This window comes from Haemaphysalis longicornis, unplaced genomic scaffold (assembly GCF_048455015.1).
Source record: "Haemaphysalis longicornis isolate Haplotype H1 unplaced genomic scaffold, Haemaphysalis longicornis Haplotype H1 scaffold_5, whole genome shotgun sequence".
In the NCBI taxonomy this organism is placed as follows: domain Eukaryota; kingdom Metazoa; phylum Arthropoda; class Arachnida; order Ixodida; family Ixodidae; genus Haemaphysalis; species Haemaphysalis longicornis.
In genome coordinates, this window is record NW_027526385.1 from 195,207,193 (window position 1) to 195,222,760 (window position 15,568).

Genomic DNA, 15,568 nt, shown 5'->3' on the forward strand with positions numbered 1-15,568 from the left:
TCACAAAAAATTTGTGAATGAAAATATGGAGCGCAATAATTACACCAGGAAAATTTCTAACCAGATGTTTCAGAGCTCTACAAACAAAACAAATATGAACGGGGCTTCAGCCTCAATTTGTATGGCAGAAAATGTAACAAAATTTTTCGTTTCTAAAGGTACTTACGTGTACAGTAGAAGTTGGGATTTTACACAAGTGCAGAAGCGCTTATTTGCAAGCTAGCCAAGCCCTGTGTACTCACGATTCGCCAGTGCCAGTGCTGGTCACTCCTTTGTTACTGACCACCACTTGATCACCATCCCACACCAACTGGTGCAATACCGAGTACCGAATACTGGTACAAGCGGTACAATCGAGACTACTAGTATACCAATGCTCCGTGTCGGTCAGTGGGACATTGCCACTTCATCCTGACGTGCAGAGGGCGGGGTAATCCAACGCAGCTTTGGCTATCGCTCGACCGTTGCTGGCAAGAGTTACTTGCAAGGAATAGTGTTGCTCTTGAAAGCCAACAGCTTGTTTTAACTGTGACCTTGGCTGGCCAGCTATGGTTGGAAACAGCACCTTTAAAAATGCACAAAAGTTTGCAGTGTTGCACGGGCACTGTGACAAGGTTTGACTCACTGACAAGGCAAATACAAGTCCATAAAAGGCCAGGATGAATAACAGTTTTATTAGGCTTTATTAGCCAAGGAGTACAAGTAATTAATCTACACCTTGGCTTTGAGGTGCATGCCATGGTAAAAAGGGGATGGCTTGGTTTTAGGCTACTTTGGGATATGAAACGTGGGCCCAAATCTTGCATGCCTGGGCATTTTTGCTTGCTTCGTGGACAAAAAAAAAAAGGAATATTGGCTTACAACTGAACCCACCCAGGCACACGCAGCCATGTGATGTCTCCACAAAAGAGGTAGAAATGTTGCAGCCTTTGAGGGGCTTCGGGAAATAATTTGCGCTGAATAAAATTTGTGGAATTTGGGGATGGGGAATTGAAGGGGCGGTGGCAAGACAAGGCCAATAATGATGTGGAAATAAAACGGCGTGACCCCAGCATTCACAAAACAGCGGTTGCTTGTATTGGTACGTAAGGCTTCAGAGCTGACGCAAATGTCGATGACGGTTGTAAATCAAACTGGGCACTTGAGGGCAGTGTTTGCTGGGTGTCATGTAAAGCGAATGCATTGTCCTGCATAAGGTGCCAAATATTTTACTACAAGATGTTTTTCTTCTGGGCTTTGAGTAGGTTCATACGCAGGCTAAAACTTCTTGAGCAGCACACCTTTTTTGTTTGTGGCATGTTTGCTCTAATTGAGTGCCTCATGCAATTAGGTGCTATGGTTGTGGCATGCGTGTGTTGCGGGTGGAGAAGTTGACAGTACATGAAGGAAATCAAGGGGGGGAAGTATTACTTTTCATCATGAACACACTCTCGTGAGAGCGGAAATTTTCGAAGCTAAGGGGGGGAGGTGGGGAGTAGGGGGAGATGCACATTTCACTTGAAGGGGCTATGGAGACAAAATAAAAGTTTGGTTAAATTAACAGACGGCTTTGTCCAGATGATGGTGGTGTCGATCTTATCGGAACTTTAAACAAATGATGGACATATTATGGAAGACAGATGAAGCAGGGGCCACTACCTAGCCACTCTCCGGCGAATGCTCCACGACACCACAGAATCTTGTTTGTGCAGTTCATGGCGGCCAATTTAAAGTCACCATCATGAAACATGATGGAGCGGTTGTACTGGGGTCTCAAGCTACATCAGATCGCATCACTTGAGTGCAGGAGCATAGCGAGAAGGAGGTTGTGGGGCCTAACGGAATTCAAATTGTAGTAAATTATAGACAAAATTATGGCAAGCGCTTTAAAAAGGGACACGTGAAAGCAACTAAAAATAACCTGCAGGCAACAAGATTCACACAGACCTAAATGCCGTGGGGGTGAATTTTGTTCCCTGCAGGTTATTCTTAGTTGCTTTCACGTGTCCCTTTTTAAAGCGCTTGCCATAATTTTGTTCAAAGGTGGGGGGGAGGGGGGGCACTGTTTCTTGTGGTGCGAAGGTTCTGCATGGTGCGACTTTCCCCGCAAATTTGCTGCTGCAGCACCGTTCGTGCGGCAAATCAATCTATTGATGCAGCTTCACAAAAAGGTTGTTTTGCCTCACGAACGGTGCCAACAGCTGTCCTGAGTGGTACGGTTGTGCCATTTCGTAGGACATATTTTTTTTTAATTTTATTTAGACAATACTGCACGCCAGAATTAGGCCCAAGCAGGAGTGGAAAGATAAAAACATAGCATATCAGGCAAATGTAATTATACATCAACAAAAGATGTTTTGCCATTTGCTGCAGCCTTAGTCAATGTACTAACATCCGTTCCAACTACCTGCCCTGTATATGTCATTGCTGACGTCACAAAATGCACAATTTAGTAAAAAAAATGAGAATGTGGGCTAGAATTCTTTCAATTGTCAGCAAATAAAGTATCATTTGCTGCCGGACAAGCGCTAGGGGCACTGTAACACACCAAATCTTTCAAATAAAACAAACTTGTATTGTGTCTGCGTGGCCCTAATAATAAACTGTTTGAAGAGAGGGGACAGAAAAGTTGCCTTGGCCTGACTCGTAGGACAGAGAAAAAAGGACCATATTCTTCAACAAAAAAGGAAACGTTTTATGCCAGGTGCACAAAATTTTTTAGGTTTTTGGCTCGAAACAGGTCTGACGCTACAGACATACTAATTCATGTCACAGCTGACGTCGGTCGTGTCTACTCACAGCATTTTATTCACCCCCCGTTGTTTGTTCTGAAAGTGTTTTTTTCCTCCGCTGTCCGAAACATGATGGAGTTAGTGATCAAACCCGGCAGTTTCAGTTTTTAAGGCAAAAGCTTTCTTAGTGGAACCGATGGCGTCCTGTCAAAAAACTAATGCATTTCCCCGTAGACCGGTTGGCTGATTAAAAAGCTCTGCCAGTATCTCTGGACACATGCTGCGTCTGTGAAACCAGGCTTCCATTGTGTCAGAACTAGGGGTGTGGAATATCAATTTTTTAAATTTCGAAGCGAATTCGAATAATAAAAACAAAGTTCGAATCGAATCGAATATTTTTCGAATATTTTTCGAATACGAATACTTATTGTTTTTTGTAAAATTAAAGTTTTCACCATCTAGAGACACAAAAACTGCAACTTTATTGCACAACAAATCATACAAAGTAAAATTAGAAATTACACAATACCATTGCACTCAACAGGTTAAGGTCTGCACTCACTTAAATGTTAACATGGAGAAAGGTTAACTGCTCTACATGTTCGGGGAGCAGTGACAACCTCCTGCTCGTCATGACTCCACCAGATACCGAAAGCAGCCGCTCACTTGAGACACTAGTGGCTGGCATGCCCGAGCCCGTGCACATTGCCACGCGCTGATACAGTAAAATCTCGATGATACTAATCTTGTGGGACCACGAAAAATATTCGTATCATCCGAAATTCGTGTGAACCAACACAGACCAAAAAATTGAGCGCTGAAAAAAAGTTTTCGTTTATTTCTTCTCTTACTTTCGCGTGAAGAAATTCGTGATTTTTTTTGCTTTTTTTAACCCCCATGTCGCAAAGCATTCCTTTCTGTAGCACGTAAATCTTCGCGCTCATCTCCTCACTCGCTGTGCACAAGCTCGCTACACGCCGCAACAGTCAAGCGTGAACCGCATGGTGCGTTTTTGCACGCGATTCGCTCGCCTTGGCTCTGCGAGCGCTGTATTTTCACGCCCGCATCGCCGATTTCGCGCCCGCAGTAGCGCCTACCTCGGTCAGAAAATGACGCACGACGCCCGCGGCAGAATGGAGGAGCCTGACTACTTGCGATGAGATCGAGACAGCCGGCGTGGCTCCGCCGGAGATGGTTAGGCTTAGCACACTGGCAAATATTTTACGGGCGCTTTCTAGCGGCGCGGATGATGTTTTATAGTACCGTTTTCGCATGCATTATCAGCTCCTTTACCGCACAAGCAACTTCGTGTCTCCCCTTGAGCCGCATTTTAAAGAGCGGTTAGAAACGGTCCCTCGAGCGCCCACACCACTTCGTGGCTGGAGCCGATGCCATGTTGACGCCGCCGGCCGCACTGCGCGCAGCATGGGGTAGGTTTCCCGGCGGTGTCAGCACGCGTTAAGCATGCGCAGAGCGTTTTCGCGAGCAGAAAACAACACCGATACAGTCTGCGAAAGCACGTACCGTTCGCCGTTTATACGCTTCGCGACTTTGCTGCTGAGACACGCTCTGAATTTATTTTATTTTTTTTAAGTTTTGGGTGGTTCGAATATTTCGAACCATAGAAGTGTTGTTCGAATCGAATCGAATACCAAAAAATTCGAATCGATTATTCGAAGTTTCGAATATTCGCACACCCCTAGTCAGAACGGTTAGTTGGAAATCACAGAAAAGGAAGTTGTTTAGATAAGACAATACATGCATCGATCGTGAAGGAGTACCATAGTGCACCTTTATCTCATAAACCACGTATCAGTATATATTTAGATTGTAGATTGATGCACAAACAAGTGGCATGGGTTCATTTTTCGTTTGTGATTTGGGTTTCTGAAGGTTTGACGATTGACTGGACACACTTTTTTTTTAGCGGTTGGACATTTTTCTAGTGAAGGTTTTGATGTCCTTTTGATGTACTTTTGATGTGACAAAGCTTCTCTCAACTTTCCTCAGGAAGGGATGGCAAAGTTTTTCACTTTGTCCTGTGCCGATCTTTGTCCGTGATGCTCACACTGGCCTCGTTCCCTTTACAGCGCATGCCGATGCTCCAACCTTTGACGCCCTTTTTCCTCTTTCACTCACACTGTTTCTCTAATCTCTGTGTCGCAGATGCTGAGTGACCTGAACACGTACCTGAACAAGGCTGTACCGGACACCAAATTGACCATCAAGAAGTATGCAGATGCGAAGTTTGAATACCTGGTCAGTGCACGCATCACGTGCGCTCACTTGTGCATCACGTGCCTCCGCTTCTTCACAATGCCCTTCTTGCTTAGCGCCTCTCAGAGGTTGGTTCAGACTTGACCAAGAGGCTGTAAAATCTTGTACCTGTTACCAAGAATACCACAAAACATCATAGTGGGAGAAGGGATTGGTCTGTTATCCCAGTTCATGTTACAGGTAACAGTAAGTACAACCTGCCGTACATAGGTGCACATCTGTGCAGTCCGACATGGACACTTCTTTTGACTTGAAAGACTGACAAGTCTGCTTTGTATCGTGAGCTGAGCCTTTGGAAACTGTGAACATTAGGTTTGAAAGCTTCGCTCAAGGTGCTCCTATTTGCCGCTGATGAGTGGTATTCTGGTTCAGAGATGAGCGGTGTGTTGGTTCACGTTCTGTGTGGCTGTGGTTGACACTTGCCACTTCTTTCGTGGCCAATCGTGCCGCTTTACCTCTACCGTTCCTGCTGCAATACTCCACAAGAAAAAGAGCACGAGCGGCGTTCTAGTTCACGCCTGCAGTCGACGCCACCTTTCGTCCCTCACCACTGTGCAGTCGTACTGCTTGAAGGTCAAGGAGATGGACGACGAAGAGTACGCCTACCAGGCCCTGCAGGAGCCCCTCTACCGGGTCGAGACGGGCAACTACGAGTACCGGCTGATCCTACGCTGCCGCCAAGATGCCCGCGTGCGCTTCGCCAAGCTCCGCTCCGACGTGCTCGTCAAGCTCGAGCTGCTCGACCAGAAGCACGGTGAGAGGAAGCATCAGACCACCGTGCTCACTGAGCACGCTTGTTACTGCCCGCCCACGCGTGCTAGTGCAATCAAGGTGGACGCAGTGATGATGGTGGTTAGGGGCCTTCCTTTCATATTGGCGTGTTTATTGTAAGAAACTGTCTGACCTGTTTTATTCAAGTTATTCGTTGTTCGTTCAAGTTATTGTGCCATATTTTATCGAATTGCGTATTTTTTTTTCCTTATCTCCATCCTCCAGTGGTTCAAGCAGTGAACCAGAGCTCTCAGGCTCTCCTCTAGGAATCAGCATGACAAAATTTACCATATTTTCGCGTTTATATATAATCTGCATTAAAAATGTGAAAATTTCAGTGGCAAAGTAGGGGTGCGGATAATACATGGGGTTTTTCCTTTAGTGCAGTGCTTCACGGCAATGTGCATTGTGCCATGAAGCTGCTACGCCGGAACACTGACTAAGCCTTCCGTGGCAGCGATTGCACAAAACATTCGAGGACAAGGAAGAAAAAAAAGCAAGGATGAGCGCACTCCAACAACTGAATCTTATTAGTGAATTGTGACTTTCGCCTCGCAGTGAGTGCGTTCTTCTTGCTAAATGTACACTTTTTCTGTCTACATAGTATGTGATGTGTTGCTTGAGCTGTAGCTTTGGTGCAGCCTTTCCTGTATCAAATGTGAGGGCAATATGCGAGGATTTCTTTTTTTTTTTCCGGCAGGCCGAAAGTGGGGGTGCGGTATAAATGCAGGGGTGGGTTATGCATGCAAAAATATGGTATATACTGAGAAGTAGCCGCCACTGCTCATGATGGTGGCTACCTGTCACATCTGTCACGCAGCGATTAGTAGCTAGGGTCGAGCATGGTGGCACTAACTAGCACGCAGTAGTGCTGTGTTAGTGTTGGGGGAGCATTGCTTTAATGTGTGGTATGTCATGTCTAGATCGATTTCATGGTTGTCGATAAACTGCCTCGATAGCTGCAATTTTCGGCCATGGTAGACGTGTGGAAGGAGGAGCGAAAGCTAGCAGGGAATGAAAGTTCGCCTAGCAGAAGGGTTTTTGAGACGTCTGTCTGAACCTGCTCCAAAGACTCAAACGACAAGGTGCGAACTGATCCGATCTTTCAACGTCTCGTGGACCTTGACGGATAGTACTCATTAGTGGTGTCCTGAACACAAAATATAACTTTGCTCAGTTTGAAGGAACTAGTCTTTGCTGACGCGCTCAGCTCCATTTGAGCCACAAAGCAAGTATTGGAAAAATAGGTATGAGCGTGCTAACAGCTTGTTAACACTCAAGTGATGCAATCGCCCAGTTTTGTTCCTTGGCCTTGGCTTAGGCTGGTGGCCACTGAGCGCACGCAGTTTTGTGGTGTCACAGAAATCACCAGAAGGCAGTTGGGGAGTTGCCACTGATTCACATTATTTCTTTAAAGGGGCCCTGAAAGGCGTTTTGAGCACACTAAATGAACTAGCGCAATCGTTAGATTGGGCCGTCAACGTCATCTGTGCCAAGTATTACTCTTTTACGCGCAGCGGAAAGCTCACACTTTTGTTGCAAAGTTTGTCGCTTTTTTCTCACCCTTTCCTTCGTGTTTTTGGACGCCGCCATCTTCACATGTCTACATCATCGATTCCCAGATGTTCGTCATGAGCTAGACATCCTGCTATTGGGCGGCTTTTTCACGCACTTCCGGCAAAGAGATGAGTCGTCTGCTCAGCGTCGGCTCGCCGGCTGATCTGCCGGCGGAGTGCCGGAGTGCTTGGACATTTTACGACAAACGAAACAAGTGTAAACAAACGTTTAACCGTTTGTATTAAATGCAGCACGGCCATAACACGACATGGATATTCCCTTACCTGAGTACGTTCCGTAAAGAAAGCGTTGAAGCCCCGTGGCACTTCTTTCGTGCAATCGCAGAGAACGCCCTGAGCCGAATGCCCGGGTTTGACGCATACATTTTATTCTACTTCAAAACAATCCAGAGATGGGTTTCGAACGAACACAACGTCACAACATGCGTTGCAAGTCTGAACCGCGATTGAAAGACGATGGGTTGCCTCCTCCTGCCCGTCGTAACTTCGGCACTCACCTCGCGCGCGGTTTGCGGGGACGAACAGCAAGTCACTTAACTCCGGCGCACAAGCCGAGATGGCTTTTAGCCACGCACACTGCACATACCCCATGCGAAGTTGAGTCGTACGTCGCTCGAGAAAGATAATCCAGACCATGGGAAGCACTATCCACCCGCAGAAGCACAACGTCGCATTGCATCGCGAAACAAAGACGTCCACAACACACACACACCATCGCCTCCTGTAATGTCAAACGCATCTCGCACTTCCCAATGGGAGTGGGTGGTACGCCTGCAGTGCCCACATGTCGCGAGGTGGGGCCCCGAGCTGAACCGGGAACACGCAACTGTAACTGAGTTCTACAGTGGTTTGTGCCTTGTTTTCAAGGCAACCGATGTTTGAGATTCTCAAAGAAGTGGCGCTCGCTCCAGCGCTAGAAAGCTCAGAGCCGCGGTGGAGCATGCTTTGCCAACGTTGCCGCTCTCCACCACGCGTCGCCCCAAGCTGAACTGGTCACATGATTGAAGGGTTTTGTGCACGGGTTCTGTATCGATTTAAAATGTCTTTTTCACATGCCGCTGGCAGGAATTACGACCGCCGCAAAATAAGACCCGGCACCAGCGGGGCCACATCTGATACGGCACTTTTTGGATAAACAGTGTCGGTTCATCAAAGGGAACGAGCGCACGATCTTCCCCGTACGGCTGCGAGTTCGCCGCTGATAAAAAGTCATGTGCCACCGATAGCAACTGCACCAACGAACACCGCGAAAGGGCAAGGCCAGGCCGCTGCACACATGCGGCCAGATTTTTCGTTCGGTGTTCCAGCCTTCAGCGAAGTGCGGGATTCATGGTGTCAACAAAGCTTGCCCGTAGCAGACGACGTAGCAGCGCAATAGCGGAAGTACGTCACCGCTGCGGAGCGCAGCATCATGGGAGGCAAAGCTCGCGCGCCGTCAACAGCGGAGAGTAAGTCGAGAGGAGGAGGAAACGCGGAGCGACGATAATGCGCGGTTTTTGATTTACGATTTCTCAGCTAATACTCTTCGCTTTAACAAAATTCTTGCGGGAGGAGATTGCAAATACATTGCTTTATTTGGGTACATGTACATCCATGCATCGGCGGAAGGTATTTCAGGACCCCTTTAATATTTCGATTAGTTGTTTGAAGTTAGTGGTAAAATTGTAGTCCCTGTTATCGGGACAAACCAGTCTCTATAACGCGCCAAACTTGTATTTTGTCATCAAAGCCCCTTTAAAGGGACACTGAAGTGAATTTGTCAAGCTCCCGTTTTTGCTTGCATTGCGTAGACTGGCTCAAATTAACGCGCTTTTCATTGTTTATCCGGCTGATAAGTTGGTAATTATTTTATAAAGCCCGAAAGAAGAAAGACTACCATGCGCGGTCTGCGGCGGCCACACCAACTAAAGGCTGTGACGTCGGGAGGAGGTGGCACCGTGATTGGAGGCTGTCCAAGGTTATCATTCAAACAAATTTCGGTTTCGGTTCTGTAAAACAACATGCTTGACATCCGACGTTATCGTTGGGTGGGCATTCTCGATATCTCAGTAATCGCCATGCCGCGCTTGTGCCATGTTGTTGGCTGTAAAACGCTAAGATGAGCCTCCCAGGACGGCTTGGAATCGTAGCAATCACTAGCCAAGGCCTACGCAGTGGATGAATGCCCTCCGCGTCACCACAAACGCTCAAATGCCATGCGCTTTTCCCGCATATTCGGAGCTTGCCTCACTCATGCCTGTATCGTAAAAAGTGTGTTCGCACCAGGCTAGGGGTCTGCTGGTTGTGGCCTGTGCCCACTGCCCGCAAGTAGTCAGTGCTTGTGGCTTCAGCACGCCAATGAGAACTCGCTAGCGCGTCAGTGTCAGTCTGCGCGCATTCTGCCAACTCGCTCGTGGAGCAGTGAACGTTACAGCCAAAAAATAGTGAACTCAGTTTAGAAAACATCGGCCGCAAACGAAAAAAATCAACTTACAAAAAAAAAGCATATACCCTTTGGGATTCGAACTTGCAACTTGCAAAACAACAATACTATACTCGGTTACAACTCAAGAACGGCACCACCTCATGTAGTGTATCACTCCGCCAAAGCGCCGGACCCGTGACATCCGTGTGCGCGCGTTTTGAAAGGGGTTTGGTATGAATGCGTGATATCGTCTGCCTTGTCTCACGCAGTTTGTTTGTCGTTACTGGAGTTGTTTATAAGCATATTAAGTCCAAAAAATCACGGGAACGGCTCACACCATGTTCAAAATATTCCCAGTAACGCCCTACTTGCGCCGCGCGGAGAAACATCCGGCTACGGTGATAAGGCACAGCGGCAACTTCCGGTGCCGTTCTTAAGTTGTCACCGCGCTTCAGACCACTCGGCTACAAGCCCGCGTTGCTGAGGTTGGATATATAGGGTATATAATGTATATATAACCAGCATACACTTTTATTTAGTTTTAGCATTTCAAGCAGCTTAGATGGCTATTTCTTGTATAGCGCTCGTGCAGTAGGCATACCCCAAACTTTCACAATATCTCACGTCTAGCAATTGCATTTCTTAGACGGAAAAACGTTCGCAGATGTGTGGTTGTGCTGCTGATCGCTGTGCTTGTTCAGCCGGCGCAAAAAAGTGCTTCCTGCTCCCTAGTTTTAAACTGTACAGTAAAAGTTTCAGTTGATTTTATTTCCTTAGTACCTATGCTGACTTCGCTGACTCTTCTCCCGCCTTCAAATGGCCTTCGATTGTCCTACTAGCGTACCAGTCAGCGAATCGTCACATGTGCACTTGTGCAGCGCTTGTGTGGAGCGACCCGGACTCGGAGCTTGATGCAGTGTACAAACTAACCAAGTAAAGAAAGGCACAATCTTCCATTCACAAACGTGCCGTGGTGTAGTTTCAACTGAGCGAGTGAATTGCGACGACCCGTCGGCGGCCGGCGGACTAAATGCTGGGCCGACTGACTCTGTCGGAAAGGTCGGCAAGCCGTGCAGTAGAGCAGCCAATTGCCAGATAATCTCCTCCTGACGTCACACGAAAACACCACAGAAAATGGGCGAGGATGCAGAGAGGAGGAGAGCATTTTCGAATTGATTTTTCTACTAAATAAATTCGCGTAAACGCGCTCAGAATGGTCGAAACATGGCCTATGGACTCCAGACTACAATTTGCGCTAGTAATCCCGCAATGTTTACAAATCACTTCAGTGTCCCTTTAAGAGGCTTCTGAAAGCATTGTAGTGCTGCCACCACGTTGCACGGTCGTTGCTTTGCCAACAACAATGATCATCCCACCACCCCCCACTTCCCCCTGATGCCGTGCAGTGCAGGACATTGTGTTCCAGCTCCAGCGGCTGGTGTCAGCGCTGTCCCAGTACCACAACGACTGCCACGGCGTGATGAAGGGTAGCTGCATCTTCCCCATCGAGGTGGACCTGTCGCGCTCCACCTTCCACTACCCGGACCCCTCGGTCAGCCCCTACCAGGACGAGGAGGAGGAGGGGGAGGAGGACGACGAGGACGACGACGAGCTGCTCACCAGCATCGGCGCGGGGGCTGTCAACCCGAGCCCCGTGGGCGCGGGCGACGGCGACGACGGCATGGCTGCGGCCGTCGAGCGCTCCCTGCTGCTCCAGGAGTGAGCGCCGTGAGGCCCACTGGCTCTCCCGGCCACCGTGGTATGGACTTTTCCTCCCTGTTTGCCGACCTGTTTGGTGACCGCTGTGTAGTCTTTTACCCTGAGGTCCATTCTAGCCTAACTAAGCCTAGTTAGCTAAGCTTAACTTAGTCTAGTTCGCCTAGCTAAGCCTAGCTAGGCTTAGCTGGTGGTCGATAAATTGTGTGCCTGATATAGTACGGTCGTTGCTCTATAGAGGTCTCTGTAACTGCAGACGTGAACCCAGCGAGGTCCTTCTGGCTCTCCCAGCCACCGCTATGGCCCTGTCTCCCTCCCTCTCTCTCCCTGGAGGATTTGTTTGGTGACCATGGTGTACTCTTTTACTGAAAAGCGAGGTCTGGCCTAGCTAAGCCTAGATAGCCCAGTTAAGCATGTTAGGCTTTGCTGGTACCCAAATCAACTATGCACCTAATATGGGATGGCCGCTACTCTTGAGAGGTCTCTGCTGTTCCAGGAGCAAGCACGCTGTGGCCCTTCTGGCTCTTGGAGCCACTGTGGTATGGCCCTCTCTTTTGGTGCTGATCTGTTCAGCAACTGGAGTGTACTCTTTGACTGTGAAGATCGTCCTAGCCTAACTAAGCCTAGTTAGGCTTAGCTAGTAGTCAAATCTCAAGTATGCACCTCATGCGGGACGGCTGCAGCTTTCAAAAGGTTTCTGCTGCTCCACAAGTGAACATGCCATGGCCTGCTGGCTCTTCTGGCTGCCATGGTAGAGCTCTCTTTCTCTCCCTCTTCTCTAAGGTTTGTTAGGCAAACACGGTGCATTCTTTTACTGTAATGCCCAGTCTATTCCCGTTAAGCCTTGTTAGGCTTAGCGTGTAGTAAAATGGTTTGTTTGACTGCTATGGGATGGCCGCCACTCTCAAGAGGTCCCTGTTCCAGTAGTGAACGTGTTATGGCTGACTGGTTCTAGCCAGCGTGGTATGGTTTTCTGCCTCTGGGCAGTATTTGTTTGGCAACCGTGGTGTACTCCTTAACCGTGAAGCCGGTCTGGCCTAGTTAAGTGTATACTTAGCTAGTAGTCAATGCGCCTGGTATAGGGCGGCCGTGGCTATTGAGAAGTCTCTGTTGGCTCCCCTGGCCCCTGTGGTACAGCCCTTTCTCTCGGTGCAGCATTCATTTACCCTGAGGCCTGGCCTGCCCTCATTAAGCCTAGTTAGGCTTAGCTAGCAGTCGCATTGAGCATAGGTCTTGTGCACTGAGTGTGCGTGTGGTGGAACTGCGGAGAAAGAAGTATTTGAGGAGGAGAATTCGCTGGGCTGGGACAGCACGGGCGGGCGGCGTATTAATGTCACTGCCTGGCGAGGAGGAAATGCAGCTTGCGGAGCAGCACAACAGATGACACATCAAGCGTGTTGCCATAGTTCACGTTCTTCTACGGACGCGATGCACAAAAATTGTAATATCATCAAATATATTCTTAAAATTGCCAGATTTCTTTCTGCGTAATAAATAAATAAAAGTGCTGGACATTTTAGCAGCAGTTATTAATAAATACTGCCCTAGTTACAAGCCGTAATACGCTTGAAACGAAGCACTAGAAGGAATCCTGGAGCAGACGACGTCTGCCGACACCGCCTTCTCGCCACGACTGGTTCAATCTCACCGCTCCCCGCCCCTCGCGGGCTTCTCAGATTAGCGTGCGCTTTTCATGTTGCACAGGCAGGGCGGCGAAGTTAGGACAGTCTAAATATAAACTAATGGCATAGAGGAATAAGAACCATCATTCACTGGAACTAATCGTACTTAGATTCTCAACGTTTTTTTTTTTTTATTATTATTGTAGGTTTCCCGTTCTAAAAAATTGAAGCCCTTCGTCTTATGACAACGATGTTTGAAACGCAAAGATTTCTCCCGCCCCAAACCGACTCCAATGAAAGTTCAGTCACGCAAGGGATTCGGCGGCGGCGTCTGCCCACGACGGCAGCTGGCCATGCACTGACTGACCTTGAACCGGCGAGCCTTTTCCCTTTGGCACCTCGCGACAGCGGGCGCATCGGTGTTGTGCCCGGCGTCGTGACTTTCTTTCTCGCTCCTCTAAAGCAAGCCCTGTTGCGCCTCCTTAATAATTCTTTCTCCGTGGGTAGAACCCAACATCGGTGTATAAATTTTCATTCAGGGAAAATGGTAATGGACGCTCTGTTTAACGAAAGTCCCATTGGAGTCCAAAAATTTGATGAATCATACTTTTGTTTTGTTGTACTACTTATAAAGCTAGCCCAACAGCTGTAAATATCCGGGTGATAGGTTTTGCCGGAGTGTATTTGGAACAATGTCTAAATGTCCTAAATTCACCAATAAAAGTGGACCGCAGTAGTGGAACCCTGATTACATGATTTTATGAGGCCCACACGAAAGAATCTAGGTTAGCCCAGCTTTGAATCGATAGGGTATTGTCTCTGATGGGTCATTGAATCTTGGTGTTGGAGGGTTATTGCTGGGGACTGTCTGTAGGAGTAGGAGTGATGTCTGCGTGCTTGCCGAGCTATGTTGCCTTCCTCTGTCGGTCAGTCGGTGATGACAGCAGATGACAACTTGATAAATATGGTAAAAAAAAACCAAGCTTTTGATAGCGCTGGCTAGCACTGAAGGGACTGGCAGAGGCAGTATTTGTAGATGCTGCAATGGGTACTTGTGCTTGTGGCATCACTCATAAAAAAAAAACAGAACAAACAAAAATGTCACATTAGTATTGGGAAATTTGTCAATCACTCAAAAGAAATGAAACAGTCAAAAAGGTGATGCAGCAGTGATCCTCCGTCCAAAGTGTGTTGGTCTTTCAGTCGGTTGGAACATACACTGCTTAGTCTGTGTTGCCGCGCAATGGCTTTTTCTGTTTGTAATGCCAGGTAAAAGGCCCACCAAATACTTGCAAAATGTTCTTATTCTGTCTAACCCATTACTTGCATTTATCGGGTATAGCAATCACGTTCTGGTGGTATTTCAGTATCATTATAAGCAAGTTGATAACCCTGGCATTTGATTCGTCGTTCCTGTGGGGAGTTTGCCGGGACTTCTGTGATTTGTCGTAAGAAAAGGGTTGTTGCTTTGCCGAGTACTCCACTGTAGTAGGTGTGATTACTGCGTGGCAGACAATAGCGCAAATTCAAAAGCTTGCGCCTGGATCTAGTTTTTTACTCAGTAGTATAGCATATTCTACTAGGCTGTATTTGACAGGCCACCAAAACTTATGAAAGGGTTGTGAAGGCGAAATACAACTTCATTCAATTTGACAGGAATAGCCATTGGCAACTGACTCAGTTTCATTCCAGCCGGGATAGACGCTTTTTTCAAGCGAAAGAAAACGCTATAAATATAGAAAAACTTCCAAATTTTACTTTGCATATATGTGGGGTTGTCCACTTTCGGATAAAACCCTATTTTACCGGATATTTACACCCCAAACATGTTTAAGGAAAACCGGGTTAAACCCGATTTCTCCCTGAATGGACCTTTTAAAAGTAGCGATCAGGGCAATCATACGCTGACAGTTCGCCATTCTCAACCAGTACTTGCTGGAAGAAAGCCCCACAAGCACAGCTGAGTTTTCGCGTGACTTCAGTGCTCGCTACCCCAGGTGGGAAAATGTTGCACTGACGTTGTTGTGCTGAACTAATGGAAGCTGTGATATCGAGAGAATGATCTCCTGGCTGAAATATGTGGAACGATTGCACAGGTCTCAAAGAATGGATACTGACATGTTGCGCATGCACATGATACTGTATGTGAACAAGGATGGGTAAAAAACGATGGTAAGCTAATTGTGAATAAAATGTTTCATTTCTCAGAAGTTATCAATGCTCTTTACTGTTATCGTTACTGATTCGCTTACCTAAAAATGCCATATTTTAGACAGTATTTGCTATAAAACCTTGGTATCCCCCGATCACCGGCTTGAAATAAACACCAATTTTAATGTGTTATAGTTAAGGAGCTCGTGATACCTACTGATAAAATAAGCTGAGATAAGCTGAGATTCATCTGTAGATTTACCCCCCCCCCCCCCCCCCCAAAAAAAAAAATGTGGTTAATTCCTCTGTCATAGGAATCGTTACAACACGAAAGTGAAA

The 15,568-nt window shown here is 47.4% G+C and overlaps 1 protein-coding gene across 5 annotated transcripts in view; it reads left to right on the forward strand.

The window, feature by feature from the left end:
• The window catches only part of Pick1 (protein interacting with PRKCA 1), a 46,698-nt gene that overhangs the window by 20,541 nt on the left and 10,589 nt on the right, over positions 1-15,568 (forward strand). For all 5 annotated transcript variants that reach the window (XM_077671438.1, XM_077671439.1, XM_077671435.1 and 2 more), the window contains 3 exons: positions 4,878-4,970; positions 5,547-5,742; positions 11,147-11,499. In XM_077671438.1, coding sequence (XP_077527564.1) covers positions 4,878-4,970; positions 5,547-5,742; positions 11,147-11,463 — 606 coding nt within the window. In that variant the 3' untranslated portion in view covers positions 11,464-11,499. The remainder of the gene's footprint in view (positions 1-4,877; positions 4,971-5,546; positions 5,743-11,146; positions 11,500-15,568) is intronic.